The sequence below is a fragment of the Maylandia zebra genome, linkage group LG23 (genome assembly GCF_041146795.1).
Source record: "Maylandia zebra isolate NMK-2024a linkage group LG23, Mzebra_GT3a, whole genome shotgun sequence".
Lineage (NCBI taxonomy): Eukaryota > Metazoa > Chordata > Actinopteri > Cichliformes > Cichlidae > Maylandia > Maylandia zebra.
The window spans coordinates 23896646-23915015 of record NC_135188.1 but is presented as its reverse complement, the minus strand read 5'-3'; the positions used below and the strand labels follow the sequence as shown (position 1 = coordinate 23915015).

The window sequence follows — 18370 nt, the reverse complement described above, 5'->3', positions numbered from 1 at the left end:
ATTTTAAGCTTTTGCAGAGTGAATTACAATGAGTGGAACAGTAGACTAAGCTTAAATTCACTGCGCTACAAGCAGCCATAAGAATGTATTGAGATACAACACTGGTACAAAAGATTAGATAATTAAAAATAACTGAGAATCACAAGTAAAGAGGGAAAACAAGAAAGTCAGTGGGGAGGAGTGGAAGTGAGGTCATTTTTGGGGAGATTTTCAGACAACAGAAGACTGAGTGACAGAAAAGTCACTCCGACATACTTGAGTTCAGACAGGGTGGCGTGAATACCAGACTGGTGCGTGGATGGACAGCCAACTAGCCAAAGGCTGGCACAGCTCAGAGCATGGTTTGGCATACAAGTCTGGACAGTTTCCTGGAAATATGGGAGGGAGGGTCCCTCCACAGCCATGGACACCAGCAACAGGGTACAGAATTCAGCCAGGGGAACGATTGCAAGATGGGAAAGACATGGGAGAATTTGGGGAGGATGGGAGAAGGCGGATTTTTGGATGAGCTGTACTGGCTTGAGGGAGCGTTTGGGGAGATGTGGTTGTCCAGATGGAGGATGACACCAACAAGGATGTGGGCATTATCCCCAGTGAGGGCTGGGCTGTATGCTGCAGACCATAAACCAGCATCTCATCACAGTTTCATGACAACAGCTCATCTACTTTCCTTCTTTCCATATACCAGCTTTTCTTCTAGCCTTGAAATGAAGCCCCAGAGCCCAACTAACATCTCACCAGATGAATATTTAACATCTGAGCCTTATTATTAAACTACAACTCATGCGTGACACTTTAAGCCGAATTACAGTAGTGAATAAACATGGCATAAAAATAAATTTGATCATGTTCTCCACGAGGCGTGCTTTATTGGAGTGCTACTCTATAACATTGTTTCATGCTGCTATGTGTTGCTTAGACAACAACAATATTTGAATGACTGCTATAAGGAATTTGCTAAAACTTATATACTAATATATAATATGGATCTAGAGTTTTGTAACACCAAGCAGCAAACTTTGGGGCCGAGGCAGTAGCTCCTCTAATGACTACTCGAGGAAGGCTCCAAAAACAGTACAGAGCCCATAGACTTTAGAGCAGAAATAAACAGGTTTACATGCTGGTACAAAAATGCATTTGGTCTCTAAAGCTCCCTTCATTTCATTTATGACATCTTTACAGTAGGTGCCATTTCATATAACTCAGCCATTTCTATTAAGGTTTAAAAATCCGCTTTTTGTAGAGGTGAGACTACTTTGATTGTGGATGATCTTGTTTGGCATTCATTAGATTAATAGCAGCATACTGAGACATACTCCTAGGAGTTGGTTAATTTACTCCAGTAGTACAGTTTCACATCTGTTTTCAGCCTGACAAAATTTGCACATTACTCAGTATCACACAATGTGCAAAACATGCTATTGGCCAAGTTTGCTAGCTTATTAGCTTCATATGCTATAAACACCAAAAGCTTCAAAACAGCAGTCATATTAGAGTAAAAATAAGACAGCAATCTTCTTGGAAATGGAAAATAATCAATGTTGAATCAGTGACATTTATTCTGTTTTGCATTTGTTGATTGATTGCAAGGAGTTACTGTAACCACTTTTGACCACATTGCACAGCTCTCCTGGTGGGAGGCAACCTGACTCCAAATAGCTAGGGTTTAAACATAATTACCATCTAATTTATAAACACGGATAGCTTTCCAACAGGTTGCAATAAATCTGAGTCATTCTACACTCGTCTCTTTGTAGTAGGAGAATCGACCGAGCTGTTTGCCCGCTGGTTGTATTCTGGTTAAATTCCAATATAAAAGCTAGGACCTATGCCATTTAACAGTAAAATGGCTGTTTAGCAAACACGTCACTGTTTGCAGAGGACTTATTTATTTCAAACGTATTAATTTCAGGCTGGATTCTAAATTTAAGTAGTTAATGTGAATTTCTGAGTACATAGATGGCAAAAGTGAAGCAGATAGCAACAGATCACAGTTAATTGATGCAGTTGCAAACTTGACCCCATTCTGCCAGTCTTAACGCACCAAAGTCAACTCAGAGATGACCACCAACTGGGAGTGATCATAGATCTGGTCTCAATTTTTGAAAGCAAGCTTTTCAAAGGAAACAAGAGTGCAAGTTCATTGCACACAGTTGCAGTAAAATTGGTCATTCCATGGTCTCCATCCACTGTTTTCCCTGATATTACTGTAGCATATCCAGTAACTGATATCATGAAGGTTTACATCTTTTATATGCTGTCTCTAGAGGATACCTACCATGATATGTGTCCAAACCCCAATAAGATCCATGGAATGATTAAGCCATCACATATAACTTTTAATATTTCTGACGCTCTTCTATCAGGAGGATCTATGTGTTAATTTCAATTCATTCTGTTCACATGTCAAATTAATCTACAAGCCTAACTTGTAGAGTGGAGAAAGCATGGTTAAATAAACTCTTTATATCTAAAAATAAAAAGTTTTGGGTTTCTGATCAGTTATGAGCTATTTTTCTAGTTTAGTAACTTCATGCTAGTTTCCAAAGAACTTGCAGCTCTCGAGAGCCAAGCAAATTTAACGCTGTTGTGTGTTTACGTGTTAATTAGTAAATATTACAGGTTCTGCTGTTATGTCATTGTCATTGCTTTTAGCTTCAGACAGTTTTATTGTAAGCTGGTGGCCTGTTGACACCAGATACATATTAAGAAAATGAAAAGCAGGGAAGTCATGTTTATTGGCAAAGCAGCAATAAACTTAAACTAAATTGTAAATGCGTAAATAGACTTTCACATGTGGTTATTATTTATAGATATGTTTATCAGAAGCAAGCTTATCTATGCCATTTCTTTTCACATGTAAAATTATACCCCGCTCACCACTTTGCTTCAGACACAGGAAGAAGTCTGACATGTGTGTGTGTGTGTGTTCTTACATTTGACCATGACCATGTAGACGTCTATGGTGCAAATTGGCGGCTGGGGCAGGCGCTCGCCTTTTTCCAGGATGTCTGGGATTTCTCGCGTGGGGATCCCATCGTAAGGCTTGCCTCCAAATGTCATCAGCTCCCAGATGGTCACTCCTGGAGTGTGTTGTGCGGAAGAGGAGTAGAAAAACAAAAATATTAATAAGATAGACGGAGAAAGATGGGAAAGGTGAGGCAGAGGGACCCAGAGAACGACAGGAGACAGGGAGCGGGTGAAAATGCAAATGCAGATACACTAAACAGGATTTGAGGTCGCTGGAGCACGAGGAACATTGACGCCTACAAGAAATACACTCACCGTAGCTCCATACGTCACTCTGATGGGTGAACTTCCTGTAGTGGATGCACTCCAGAGCCATCCACTTAATGGGCATCTGAGGAGAGACATTAAAAATAAAACAACTAAAATCTGAACTATTAGCTTCTCATTCATCTGATCCATTTATACCTGAATTGCAGACAACTTTCCATTATGCTGGTTTGCTCAAAAGCAGCCATTTCTTTTACTCCAGCATTCAAAAGCTATTGGGCAATCGACAGCGCCTTCAACCATAGTTTTGCTTTGCTCAATATTACTCAAGTATTGTGATTGATTGGACTCAGAAATCATCAATAGCGAGTGCGCTTTTTAAGATGCTAAATGAGATTGTATCGGCCATTTGTCTCACTTTATCCGAGCAGCCTAAAGAGAGCGGGAAGGGGTGCGAAACAGTAATAACAGCAGATCTCTCGACATTCCCGACAAGGACGACGGCAGACGTCGCGCCAAATCCCGACCACTGTGTGATTTCCATATTGACTGGATTTTCAGCATGTCTACTGAGCAAGGCAATTATGTGTCCTTTTGCATGTGAGGTCATTTAAAATCCAGCCCCTCCCTTCGTTTGGTAGCCTGACAGACAGACACACACACACACACACACACACACACACACACACACACACACACACACACACTCATTCTTTGGGGAAATGAGCAGGAAGGGAGGAAATGAAACTGCTTCAGGTTGGAAATGTGGTATGGCACCTCCACTTTCATCTCTGTTGATTTATCTCCCACGGCACGTCTATTTTTATGGCATACGTGTAGATGTGCTGACAACAGCCCCCATCCTTCTTTCTTTTTCTTTTTTCTTCCAGGCATCAGTGAATACCAACATGGAGCCAATCACTCAGAATGGCTGAATCAAACTCGCCTGGTTTATGAAAATACTGCCCCCCCACCCCGCAACCACACTCCCACTCCCACCACCCTTTTCGTGTCCAGAGATAACTGCTCCAACTCAAGATGCAGTGGCTACCTACGGGCCTCCAACTGAATGGGTGTAGCGATGAATGAGCCAATTTAATAAAGGGAGTTGATCAGGACATTTGCATAGGAAGTCTCGAGTGGGGTGGGGAAAAAGAGAAGGCGATTCTAATTAATGCAGACTGGTTCCCCAAACAAAACAAACTGATTGGGAGCTGCGGCTACGTTATTTGTTTGCATGAAGTGCTTCTAAATTATATTGTGCTAAAGTTCACCACTGTTTTTTCTGACCAAATGTGCTCAACATAACACATTCCTTGGGGTTTTTGTTGTACGTCCATGCTACTTCAGGTGCTCATGAACCAAAAAGCGTTAATTTTTCTAAATTTGAAACTGTAATCACAGTGCTTTTGTTTTGTTTTGCTCTTGTAAAGATAACTACTTGCGTCTGACTGAATGACTGAAATATGAAAACGACAGCCTTTCTTCTTATTTTTCTCCCTTTTTTGGGTTGATAAACAGCAAAATTAAGCTTGGCAATTAATATCTGGCCAGATGGAGCCAACACGGTGCTGTAACCCCGCTGACGTTCCTCCTTATCTCCATCGTTACCTCTGCTGTGATTAAACAAAGCCACACTTATGATTTTGTTGTTCTCATTTACACGTGTGTCTGTTTTTGTTCCGCTAAACGGGCACAAAACAGTGATTTGATCGCGGGGTACGGATACTACCTGCTAAGTGACATGAAAAGTAATTCTCCGCTATTGCTCTGACGCCGATAAGATCATTATTTGATCTTCACAAAGTTGTCTGACAAAAGAAAAACACACTGAGATTAATCACTGCAACTCTGCCGTGTGTGTGACTGGCTGTGCTGACATTTGAAATGAGTGATGATAGAGTAACAGAGGTTGTGTCTTCTTTACTTTACAGCTATGCAGCCCCTGACTGTCTGAGCCGGCTTTTGACTGGAGTTTTCAAAGCTCTCTATGGTAACACTTTTAATTGTTCCATAGTCTGGTAGTGAGGTCCCAGGTGCCTCTTTCCAGAAGGCAGCAGGGTAAAGAGTGTGTGTGGGGTCCTCCACGATGCTGGTGGCTTTGTGGATGGAGCGGGTGCTATAAGTGTCCGCGATGGAGGGGAGAGGGGCTCCAACGATCTTCTCAGCTGCTCTCACTATCTGTTATAGGGTATTGCGAACCGATACGGTGCAGTTACCATACCAGACAGTGATGCAGCTGCTCACGATGCTCTCAATAATCCCACTTTAGAACGTGGTAAGAATAGATGGAGGGAGATGGGCTTTTCTCAGCTTCCGCAAGAAGTACAGATGCTGTAACCTTCTTGGTTATGGAGCGAGTCTTGAGGGACCAGGAGAGGTTGTCTGCCAGGTGGACAGCAAGGAATTAGGTGCTCTTGATGACCTCCAGAGATGATCCATCAATGGTAAGTGGACAGTGATCTCTCCGTGCTCTCCTGAAGTCAACAATCATCGCTTTTGTGTTATCCACATTCAGAGACAGGTTGTTAACTCTACACCAGTCCGTTAGCTGTTGCACCTCCTCTCTGTATGGTGACTCGTCGTTCTTGAGATGAGACCCATCCCAAGTAGAAGTAGAAAAACACTGAACAAGTGTGACTTGTGCCTTTCTTCTCCTCTTTAAAAAGAACATGGCAGCACGATTTAGATTTTCTCCACAATGATGTGAGAGACTGAAAATCCTTCCGTCAAGTTTTTGGTTCTACAATCTACCGAATCGTGAGGTGTCATTTTTGAAGCTCGGGGTCTTTTTTTCATATGACTGTATCTTTAAATGCTTTGCCTTATTGATTGAACAGACAAAAACCAATAAGTGACAGTCCCTAGGAAATAAGTAACTAATAAGTATTCTTTACTCATGGTGATACAGAAAAGGTAGTTAATGGTAAAGTATTCCTTATCCAACAAGGAAGTAGTAGTATGCATCTAGTATGGTGTTTCCTTCCAAAACAAAAACAGTTACTGAGTGATTAATCTGTAATCAATCAATCAATCAATCAATCAATCAATCAATCAATCAATCAAAGCTTTATTCGTCACATGCAGGTTGCCCTGCAGTGAAATGGGACTAATTACTGATTTGTGCACTCAGATAATTATGATCCAATCAATATTTAAAGAATCGCACAGCTGGTTCCTTTTTAACTGTAAAGCCACTGATTGGGAGGTAATAAGGAAGCTCTCGTGAATCAACGAGCTGTCAGGTTGTTTCTGATTTGCTCCACTGTTGTCTTCTTTTAACGCTGTAAGTGCTCTAAGTGCTTGTATTTTAATATACAAGAGCTGCGCACAGATGTATTATGAAACTAATCAGGCTGTGCTAACAAGGCCAGTGTGGAGCTAGAAATAAAACTAAGGATGGAAAAAAGAAATGTAACAAATATCATCAATTCAAACACTTTAAAAACTAATTACATATAATTATATAATGAATATACAGGGAGTGCAGAATTATTAGGCAAGTTGTATTTTTGAGGAATAATGTTATTATTGAACAACAACCATGTTCTCAATGAACCCAAAAAACTCATTAATATCAAAGCTGAATGTTTTTGGAAGTAGTTTTTAGTTTGTTTTTAGTTTTAGCTATTTTAGGGGGATATCTGTGTGTGCAGGTGACTATTACTGTGCATAATTATTAGGCAACTTAACAAAAAACAAATATATACCCATTTCAATTATTTATTTTTACCAGTGACACCAATATAACATCTCCACATTCACAAATATACATTTCTGACATTCAAAAACAAAACAAAAACAAATCAGCGACCAATATAGCCACCTTTCTTTGCAAGGACACTCAAAAGCCTGCCATCCATGGGTTCTGTCAGTGTTTTGATCTGTTCACCATCAACATTGCGTGCAGCAGCAACCACAGCCTCCCAGACACTGTTCAGAGAGGTGTACTGTTTTCCCTCCTTGTAAATCTCACATTTGATGATGGACCACAGGTTCTCAATGGGGTTCAGATCAGGTGAACAAGGTGGCCATGTCATTAGTTTTTCTTCTTTTATACCCTTTCTTGCCAGCCACGCTGTGGAGTACTTGGACGCGTGTGATGGAGCATTGTCCTGCATGAAAATCATGTTTTTCTTGAAGGATGCGGACTTCTTCCTGTACCACTGCTTGAAGAAGGTGTCTTCCAGAAACTGGCAGTAGGACTGGGAGTTGAGCTTGACTCCATCCTCAACCCGAAAAGGCCCCACAAGCTCATCTTTGATGATACCAGCCCAAACCAGTACTCCACCTCCACCTTGCTGGCGTCTGAGTCGGACTGGAGCTCTCTGCCCTTTACCAATCCAGCCACGGGCCCATCCATCTGGCACATCAAGACTCACTCTCATGTCATCAGTCCATAAAACCTTAGAAAAAACCAGTCTTGAGATATTTCTTGGCCCAGTCTTGACGTTTCAGCTTGTGTGTCTTGTTCAGTGGTGGTCGTCTTTCAGCCTTTCTTACCTTGGCCATGTCTCTGAGTATTGCACACCTTGTGCTTTTGGGCACTCCAGTGATGTTGCAGCTCTGAAATATGGCCAAACTGGTGGCAAGTGGCATCTTGGCAGCTGCACGCTTGACTTTTCTCAGTTCATGGGCAGTTATTTTGCGCCTTGGTTTTTCCACACGCTTCTTGCGACCCTGTTGACTATTTTGAATGAAACGCTTGATTGTTCGATGATCACGCTTCAGAAGCTTTGCAGTTTTGAGACTGCTGCATCCCTCTGCAAGATATCTCACTATTTTTGACTTTTCTGAGCCTGTCAAGTCCTTCTTTTGACCCATTTTGCCAAAGGAAAGGAAGTTGCCTAATAATTATGCACACCTGATATAGGGTGACAGTTGGCTGCCTCTCACTGAGCCTGGTTCTGCCGGAGGTTTCTTCCTGTTAAAAGGGAGTTTTTCCTTCCCACCATCACCAAGTGATTGCTTGTAGTGGTTTGTTTGATTGTTTGGGATTTCTCTGTATTCTTGTAGGATCTTTACCTTACAATATAAAGCGCCTCGAGTCAACAGTTACTGTGATTTTGCTCAGATAAAGTGAGACAAGTTTATATAAATAAAACTGAATTGAAATGAACTGAATTTAATGTATATTATTGTGAAAAGTGTCATTTATGTACGGTTTTCCCTGTCACAAGTCTTGTAGTTTTAGTACTTTCATATCAATTGTCCCGCATGTGAAATTGCGCTGTACACACATAAAGATTAACACTCTTCCACTTACACCGACCTTTCCCCCGTCTGCGTTGTATTCTTTCTCATCGCCGTCCAGCAGTCGGGCTAGGCCGAAGTCGGTGATCTTGATGTGATTGGGAGACTTTACCAGCACGTTCCGAGCTGCCAGGTCCCTGTGGACCAGCCTCCTCTCCTCCAGGTACATCATTCCCTGAGACAGAGAGAGAAAGAGTTGACTGTGAATCCTCTCATGAAGTCATTCATCATTTTAAATTTCAAGACTGAAGCAGTCTGAGATCGGTGATGTGGCAAATGTCAGCACTAACATAAAATTATTGTCATAATTGTCATTGTCATTAACTGCACATCCAAGCAGACATTTAGACTCAATCATTTATTGTTAGCACTTCTCATATACATGACTCAAAGAGATGGAGACTCCAAGTCGGCTTTTATAGCATTTCAGAGATGTCAGTTTTTTGGCGCAGACGATCTGCCTGTCAGAGTCCAAAAACAAAACTCAACATTTCTCAGTCTAAAATTTCCCAAACTGTGAGCACTCATATGACAGTGATGTCACCACAGATTTGTGGTTAGAGAACATTGAATTGTTGATATTCATGGCCACTGAGTCAATGATGACACACATTTTAAACGTAGAAGCTGTAAACGCCAGAGACCTTATAAGAAAGAGAGATGTGCTCAGTGGAAACCTTAATAGAAACATATAACAGAATCCAGTAAATGCAAAAATGGCAACAAACAGCAAATAACTAACTTAGCTGGAGTATAGTTTCACGACATTTATAACTATTTGGTGGCATCCACTGCTGTGCAAAAGTCTTGAGCTGCCTCTCATGTCTTTATATTTTGCAAGGGAATGGGAAAGAGGTGCAGTGTTTTATTGAAACATTTGAAAACGCACATGTAAATACAGTAAATAAGGCAAAAACAGAGTTTGTACAATCATAACGAGCTTGAAAGTCAATATTTGGTGTGACCACTTTTATTCTTCAGCACAGTCTGAACTCTCTTAGGCAGCTTTCTTGTCATTTCTTTAAGTCGTCTTCAGGAATAGTTCTCCAGGCTTCTTGAAGGACACTCAAAGCTCTTCTTTTGGTGTTTCTGCGTTTTGTTCTGTTCTCTGTCAATGTGATCCCACACTGCTTCAATAATGATGAGATCCGGGCTCTGGGAAGGCCAATCCGAGACTGATGTGGTTGCCTGTGTTCCACAGTTTCCTTAGATAGTCAGGTCTGGACTCAAAATGAGTGAAAAAGCAGCCAATGTCCAAAGAAAAACTTTGATACCCTACAAAAATTACAAGAAAGCTGTTTTGAAGCAGCAAAACAAAAAGAAACGAGGGGTCGCTCAAGATATTTCTATCTTCTCGTTTTGATAGTAACAAATATGTGAATAAAAGATGAATGCATGGAGTTTTTCATTATGAATGGTGTGACGTCAGCAATACTGATTGACCTCTTAATGAAGTCATAGAGTTGTTTAATGGCGAGCATGCGTAGAAGAAGTGTGACCTGAAAAAGCTTCAAAAGCCAATTTTTTCAGGAAGAATACCCATTTTTAAAAGTTATTTCTGTCACATTAGACTGGTGGCTTTATACAGTTTTTATGCCCCGATGATAACAGAAAAGCTCTTTCCATATTCATTTTGACAGTGGATTTAAAATAAGAGCCCCGAAGCACTACCGAAATGACTGCCAGGTGGAGAAACTTCCTTCTAGAAGCTCTTTGACATTCACAATATATTGTTAAAAAAACAAAAACAGGTGCTGGCTTTGTACCGAAGTGTGCAACATCAGTACCTACGTCTTGTAACGCGTCCAAGTCAAATGCAATCTTGTTCACTCATAACTGACACGTCGCCTTGGTGTCCTCAGTAATTGGGGCCATTTTCAAGATGGCTGGGCAGGGAGAACAATGGATGCCCTGCTGATTTGTTAACGTTGATTATGAACACCTGATGAGCAAAGCGAGTAAGGGGAAAAACAACAAAGCTTAGACTGGAGACAACTTTGCTTTGCGGCCCTAATTTGTTGCTCAATGGGCTGGACGGAGCAGCGGCTCTTTGACAGTTGCACAAAAACCCATTTGTGGCTGTGCAAGCGCACGCATGGACACACGTGAAGTCAAGCAGAGAATGCCAGACACACGCAAACAGGCACGTCTTATCATGCATGTGTGAGCACAAACACTCACTCTTCTCCTGTCTTGTGCAGTCATATCTGAAGAAAACTGCCAGATGAACAGGTAGACGGGCGAGGCTGGGCCAGCTGAAGCATTATTACTCTGGATGTTAAACAAGTGGATGCCATTTTGCAGGCGGATCAATGAAAACACCTTGGTGGCCATTATGGTCAGCGCACAATGAGGAATTCAAACCACGGCTCACGCATCCACTGGTGCGAGAGAATCATTGCCCATTTGAAATGCTTACTATGAAAATACAGTATATGCCTGTGTGTTCGTGGACACGCGGGCACATATCGAGGAACACTGTGTTGAAATGTTCACCGTGGCGAGCCGCCGCACGCCTCCTCCTCCCAGACGAATGTGAGGATAAATCGATCGCTCCAACGTCTGGCTCGCTGGTAGCTGAGTCCTCATCCATCATCCGCTGGTCTCGGGGAGACAGATGTGTAGAAACACATATGCACACGCACTCACACTGACAGTGACCACCCAGAGACCACCACCTACACGCAAAAGCAAGCGATATTTCACCACGGTGCCCAGCTCCTCGTGAAACGCATCCATCGGCCAGTTTGCATGTCTCTCACTTGCTTTCTCCGTTATCTCCCAGTTCAGGACACTTCCTACTTGTATTTCCTGTCTCCCTTTTTCTACATCTGTGGCTTTCCTCTCTAATATGAAGACAATGTGTCCTGACTAGGCAATGAGCACCCCTCTTTTACTGAAAGTGTATTTAAAATAGATTACTTCGGGGGGTCGGGCAGGCGATCAATAACAATGCTGATTACAATAAGCCAGAAGACGACCGACTTCGGGCGTATTTATCCCGCCTGTTGACGTCGAGAGAAATTAGGAATCAATGGCCCACACAGTCCATTAATACACTTCGACTTAAAGTGACAGGGCAATGAGGGGAGGCCATCACACTGACGGGGAACGTAGAGCAGCTCAAGGAGCCAATTAATTTTCAGCCACCCTGGGCAATAAACAGCAGCGTCCCGGGGGGAGGGACGTTGGGGGCAGCCAGCGTTTCAGGTCGAGAGGGTCCGTCTGCCAGTGCACAGTTTAAGACTTTCAATCAAGACCCGAGTCCTGAGTCATGGAGCATAATAAAGAAATAAAAGGGTGATTAGATCATTAGAGATGATTGAAAAGATACGTGGATTACGTGATTTTTTTTGGTATTGAGAGAACAGCGTGTCATGGTTGGCTGTGTGGCAGGCGTGCAAGCAGGAGTGGTGGATCCAAAATGCAGGACTCAGACACAGAAGTTCAACTTAAAGTGCAGCTTTATTGCTGGAAACCCTCTAACTAAAGGCATCAAAAGACAAACAAAAACGCTGGTGGACTAAAACACTGAAGCAGAAAACACTGAACTGGAACCAAAACACTGGTAACACGGAGGCAAAACACACACACAGCTTGTTGAGGGTACGACGCAACACTGACTCAGAGAAACACAGGGACTAAATACACTGGGAAGTAACGAGGAGAATGAGACACAGAAGGAGAGCACAGCTGGGGGAAATTAGAACTGACGAGACAAGCAAAGCAGGACACATTCACATAAGACACGGACCTTCAAAGTAAAACAGGAAGGATCACACAGAGACGCGAACTTGACACAGTGGAGACAGCAACTAAGAAACACAGAGACATAAACCATAAGGCAGAGGACTCTAAGAACCGAGAGACACAGAGGGGAAATCAAACATGCGAAACAAAAACACCAAAGCACAAGAAAGCCCCAAAACAAAACACGAGCCCAGAAAAAAGAACAATGCAGGGGGCTGGCCAGGGGGCCGACAGCACAGGAGTCCAAACAGGTCAGGGGGCCGGCTGTGCGGAAGCCAACGGCGGCGACGAAGGAGACGACGGAGCAGTGCAGGGGGCCGACCGCGCGGAAGGCAGCGGCGGCGACGAAGGAGACGACGGAGCAGTTCAGGGGGCCGGCCGCGCGGAAGGCAGCGGCGGCGCCCCAGTGTCAAGCGTACTGGCTGAGGCCCGGTGGGCACAGGACCAGGCGGGGCAGGACCAGGCGAAGCACAGGCAGAAGCTGGACCAGGCGTGGATGAAGACACGGAGGCTGGGCCTGGCGAGGCTGAAGGCTCTGATGAGGCTGGGCCTGGCGAGGCTGAAGACACGGAGGCTGGACCAGACGAGGCCGAAGGCTCTGATGAGGCTGGACCAGACGAGGCCGAAGGCTCTGATGAGGCTGGACCAGACGAGGCCGAAGGCTCTGATGGAGCTGGACCAGGCGAAGCACAGGCTGAAGCCGGACCAGGCGAGGACGAAGACTCGGATGAAGCCGGACCAGGCGAGGACGAAGACGAAGACTTGGATGAAGCTGGACCAGGCGAGGACGAAGACTCGGATGAAGCTGGACCAGGCGACGACGAGGTGGCCGCAGGTGGCGGCTGGACAGGCTCCTCGGGCCCTCCAGCTGACGCGGCGTGAGGCTGAACGGGCCCCTCGGACCCTCCAGCGGAGACAGGAGGCTGAACGGGCCCCTCGGACCCTCCAGCCGACGAGGCATGAAGCTGGTGTGGTTCTCCGGAACCACCAGCTGACGAGGAGGGCTGCTGGACGGGCTCCTCGGGCCCCCCAGCGGAAACAGGAAACAAAGGCCGGAGCGGTCCGTCGGACCCTCCAGCGGAGACACGAGACGAAGGCCGGAGCGGTCCCTCGGACCCTCCAGCGGAGACACGAGATGAAGGCTGGACGGGCCCCTTGGACCCTCCAGCAGAAGCCATCACAAAGCCAGCAGGCATGGAGTCCACTGGCAGACATGAAGGAAATGGGTGCTGTGCTGAGCACTGGCCCTGCTCAGACAGCACTGACACGGGGCACTTCCCAGGTGGCTGCTTAAACTCCAGGGGCCCAGCATCAGCTGAGGACTGGGACCTAGCCTCTGGGGAAGCCCTGGAGCGGCAAACAGTGCCAATGGCGGCTGAACCATGAAAAGCACCTTGAGTAGGACTTAGGCTTTCTCCCTGCATGGAGTGAACGAGTGGAACCGGTAATGCTGGAGCCAGAGCTACTGGGGCCTGCGCTACAGGCGGCACTGGAGCTACTGGGGCCTGCGCTACAGGCGGCACTGGAGCTACTGGGGCCTGCGCTACAGGCGGCACTGGAGCTACTGGGGCCTGCGCTACAGGCGGCACTGGAGCTACTGGGGCCTGCGCTACAGGCGGCACTGGAGCTACTGGGGCCTGCGCTACAGGCGGCACTGGAGCTACTGGGGCCTGCGCTACAGGCGGCACTGGAGACTGAGCTGAGGGTGGCACTGGAGACTGGGCTGAGGGTGGCACTGGAGACTGGGCTGAGAGTGGCTGCGGGGGAGCTAACTGGGCTGAAAGTGGCTGCGGGGGAGCTAACTGGGCTGAGAGTGGCTGCGGGGGAGCTAACTGGGCTGAGAGTGGCTGCGGGGGAGCTAACTGGGCTGAGAGTGGCTGCGGGGGAGCTAACTGGGCTGAGAGTGGCTGCTGAGCAGGCGACACTGGGAGCTGAGCTGCTGGAGACACAGGTGACACTGGTGTACTGGGGTGAAGGCAACGAGGATGCAGTCTCTCTCTTAAGGGAGGATGGAATGATTTAGTGATAAAGCTTGATGGGAACAGATGCTGATGCTGAGAATACCAGGCAGCGAGGGCTTCCAGGAGGGTAGCTGACTCTACCTTGCCTGGACCGCCCATGCCAAACAGTTCGAAGCAAATCCTGGCTCTCAGCGCTGTTATTAATTGTTTTAATCCGTTAATGTCCAAAAAACCAGCTGTGCAGAGGGTGGAAGACAAAAAGTTGTCAAAAAAGACCACCTGAAGGAGTCTCTTGGGGGTGTCCTCAGCGTGGATTACCTCCCGGCAGTAATTCCACAACTGCGCGAGATACTGAGACCGTGAGTCCGCAGGATCCATTTGATGGTTGCGTCGTTCTGTCATGGTTGGCTGTGTGGCAGGCGTGCAAGCAGGAGTGGTGGATCCAAAATGCAGGACTCAGACACAGAAGTTCAACTTAAAGCGCAGCTTTATTGCTGGAAACCCTCTTACTAACTAAAGGCATCAAAAGACAAACAAAAACGCTGGTGGACTAAAACACTGAAGCAGAAAACACTGAACTGGAAACAAAACACTGGTAACACGGAGGCAAAACACACACAGCTTGTTGAGGGTACGACACAACACTGACTCAGAGAAACACAGGGACTAAATACACTGGGAAGTAACGAGGAGAATGAGACACAGAAGGAGAGCACAGCTGGGGGAAATTAGAACTGACGAGACAAGCAAAGCAGGACACATTCACATAAGACACGGACCTTCAAAGTAAAACAGGAAGGATCACACAGAGACGCGAACTTGACACAGTGGAGACAGCAACTAAGAAACACAGAGACATAAACCATAAGGCAGAGGACTCTAAGAACCGAGAGACACAGAGGGGAAATCAAACATGGAGACACAGACTTACACAGAACAGAGGGGACATAGAGAAACATGAAGGGCAAGGGATCGAAACTAGAAACTCACACCAAGTACAATAATACAAAAATCACAAAGAACTAAAACGCTGGGTCAGGAGACCCAGGACCCTGACACAGCGGTCTTTTCATGCTCCCTGAACTGTACACGGTGAAGATGGTTCCTGTGACCTCTTGAAGAACTTGTTTGGTTTAATACATCATTTAACAAAGGTGCTTACTGCACAACTGGTAAGCCAGACAATTAAGCATTGATACCATCACAACTAGTCACCAGAAATACCAGATGAACTAATTATTCATAATTATTCATATAGTCTTAAGATCTAACACAATCTTGTGATTTTTAAATCACGAATGAACTTTGATTAACCCCAGTTGATTACTGTTGAATTAAGAAATCACTTAATAAGAACCCGTTTGACATTCTCAAAAAGTACAACATCATGCCACAAGAAACAGCAGAGAAACAATTTCACTGAGGTCGATCAGTCTTGAAAGTGTTAAAAAAAATTCTTAGGGACTCCAGTGAACCACGATCAGAGCCGTTATCCACACATGGAGAAAACTTGGAACAGCCTTCTCAGGAGTGACAGGAAGCTAGCATTTATCCACTCAACTAGAATAGCACATAACCATGTTCAGTTAACCTGAAACACATTAAATGCTAACAATGCTAAAGTTAGTGCCACTTGACATTCTGTTGAAGAGTCACACTTTGGTGCTGGTTTATCTCGCTGGCAACTAATACGCTGTAAGCTCAATGCAGCAGCTTGGGTTTGAATCTGCCTTGAAGTCATCTTTTCTTTTTCTCTCCACTTTCCTATTGCAGTAAAGGCTAAAATGCCACACTTGGAGCTACATTTAAAATATGATTGCTTTTAAATGGCTATTAAATACACAAGCAATATTCAGACAGGCAATTTTTTACCATAGTCATTAAACTGCTGTTTGTTGAGAGTTTTCTGGGTGTCTTTGGACTTTTGGATGATCAGTCTGATTATTAGTTGGCTTTGGGTCCCGCATCTTAAGAAGTTGGATTTAAGGTGAATGATAACAATAACATTTAACATAAACTCTACAATAAGCAAAACTGAAGAAATTACAAAATGAGTTCGGTGTTTGATTTCTGTGGTTTGGTTCAGTCGTTCCCTGAGCTTAAACAAGCTGATGTGAGATGTAACGGGCAGGTCAAGCAGTGTGGTAGGCGGCTTTAGCTGAACTGCAAGGAAAAGGGCGTATAGAGCTTGGCAGCACTGCAGGATTTCACTGCCTTAAATCCCTTAAAAGAGTTTGCAACACTTCCTGCACATAATACATCTCGCCTTATGTGGTACCAGCCTCAGCTGTGCCTCAGAAACTGGCTGTTTTCATTGAAATTGTCGATCCCCCACATCGTTTGCTTTGAACATCTCCTCAGAGCAAAGTAGTTTGGTTGTTCTATAAATGTGAGGGAAGATGATATGAATTCTTTTCAGATTTTAACTGACAGATTACATCAGAAAACATTTGTGTCTCCTAGCATTTTTAAGGTTTGTGGAAGCCCATTTTAATACCAATTAAAGCCTAATATTTATAACTATTTCAGGATCTGCAGGAACCCCAGAACAGCTTAAAGAAACAGCAGATGAGTAAAGTACCTGTCTATGTGCCCAAAAGGCAAAATCGCTTTGTTCTCTCTCTGTCAGCCATTATTTTTCTGTGGCAAAAAGCAAAGCTGTCGGCGTCAGAAGAAGAGCTACATTTGGCACCGTGCGTCACTCCAAACCTCCCACCGGGCCGAAGCACTCAAAGTTCAAAGTAAATGTTTACGGCTGACCTTTGAAGGAAAGATGATGATGCTCAGGCTGATGTAGATAAATAGAGAGAAGATGCAGTTTGCCTGTGAGTTTTCTAACAAGTAACGAATGACATGCTACACCTCCCAATATGTAACTTTATCAGTTTTTGATATAAGTAAAGGTAAAAAAGGGCTCTTGTGGACTAAGTGCATTTTAAAGTCAGTTTTATCATGAGAACCGATAATGAAGTTGAAAAAAATATAAGGTGGTGGTGAGCATGCAAACATTTCAAGGACATTTGGTAACATTCACTCATATGTTGGATGTAGAATGACCCCAAGTTACTGAAGCTAAATGAAAAAAGGAGCTGAAATACAAATACAGTGATTCACACTGAAGCTAGAAGAGGGACAGACGTGAATCCTCTGTATTTGCTCATCTCATTTCATTTAAATGGCAAGTCAGCTTTCTCATTGTGTAACACAATTTCGCTGTTAATGTTGACACTGGGGCACAACTGGATGAATGGTCACTGTGAACAGCAGCAGCTCATTTGAATACGTCTGTCCAATTCAGGCAAAGCCACAGTTTCCGGACAACATGTGCTTGAACCGTATATGAAAGGTCCCGCTGAGCATGTTCACTGCAGCTTTCCCCCGCCTCCCAGCAGCAAGGTTAAGGGCCTAACATCCTTGCTGCTAATCCCAGATGACACCGGGGGTATGTTTGAAGCCCTCTGAGCATGAAGTGCTGCTATAGCAGTTTGAAATAATTTTACTTTTTTTTTTTGTCTGCCAAAAACATTTACTCTGTGTAACTTTTCAATAGCTGTTTTGCAAAGACCTTTGTAAAAGTCAGGATGTGCTTTGGGACGTTGGCATGGTCAGCCGTGGTCTACTGTCTGTGCATACACTGGCAAAACACCAGTTATTAATGCACTATATATATCCAAGTCATACACAACTACTTTTTTTTGACTGCAGATGAAAAAAGTAAGCGAGTATGACTCTTTAAAAATTACAAAAATGGTGTAAAAGAAAAAAAAATCACATATGATTTGATTGGCTGGCGGGTATTCAGCTGTTCAAATGCTACCAGTTGATGACACACAGCTCTATGAAGGTATTAAACACTGTCCATTTTATTGGTTCCTCTGCACACGTAAACTCAGGCAACGAACTATGTGGACTCACAGGCCACTTTATTAGAAAATGACACCTGTTCAACTGCGCATTGATTCAAATATTTAGTCAGCCAATCACACGGCAGCAGTTTATTGCATTTATGCTTTTGAATGCATGTTGAACCTCGAAGCAGATGAACTACAGCAGCAGAGGACCACACTGGGTGGCACTCCTGTCAGCTAAGAAAAGGAAACTGAGGCTATGATTCACACAGATTTACCAAAATTGGGTCGATCCTACCTTGTATCAAGTGTATCAAGTAC

General features: G+C 44.4%; 1 protein-coding gene across 3 annotated transcripts in view; it reads right to left on the bottom strand.

Annotated features, from left to right (window-relative positions):
- LOC101467929 (receptor tyrosine-protein kinase erbB-4) overlaps nucleotides 1–18370 on the bottom strand; it is a 377596-nt gene that overhangs the window by 18626 nt on the left and 340600 nt on the right. For 2 of the 3 annotated variants that reach the window (XM_023153471.3, XM_014409895.4), the window contains exons 21-23: nucleotides 8504–8665; nucleotides 3286–3361; nucleotides 2937–3083 (exon numbers count right to left, since the gene is read on the bottom strand). In XM_023153471.3, coding sequence (XP_023009239.1) covers nucleotides 2937–3083; nucleotides 3286–3361; nucleotides 8504–8665 — 385 coding nt within the window. The remainder of the gene's footprint in view (nucleotides 1–2936; nucleotides 3084–3285; nucleotides 3362–8503; nucleotides 8666–18370) is intronic. The other variant, XM_004562566.4, reaches the window with a different exon arrangement.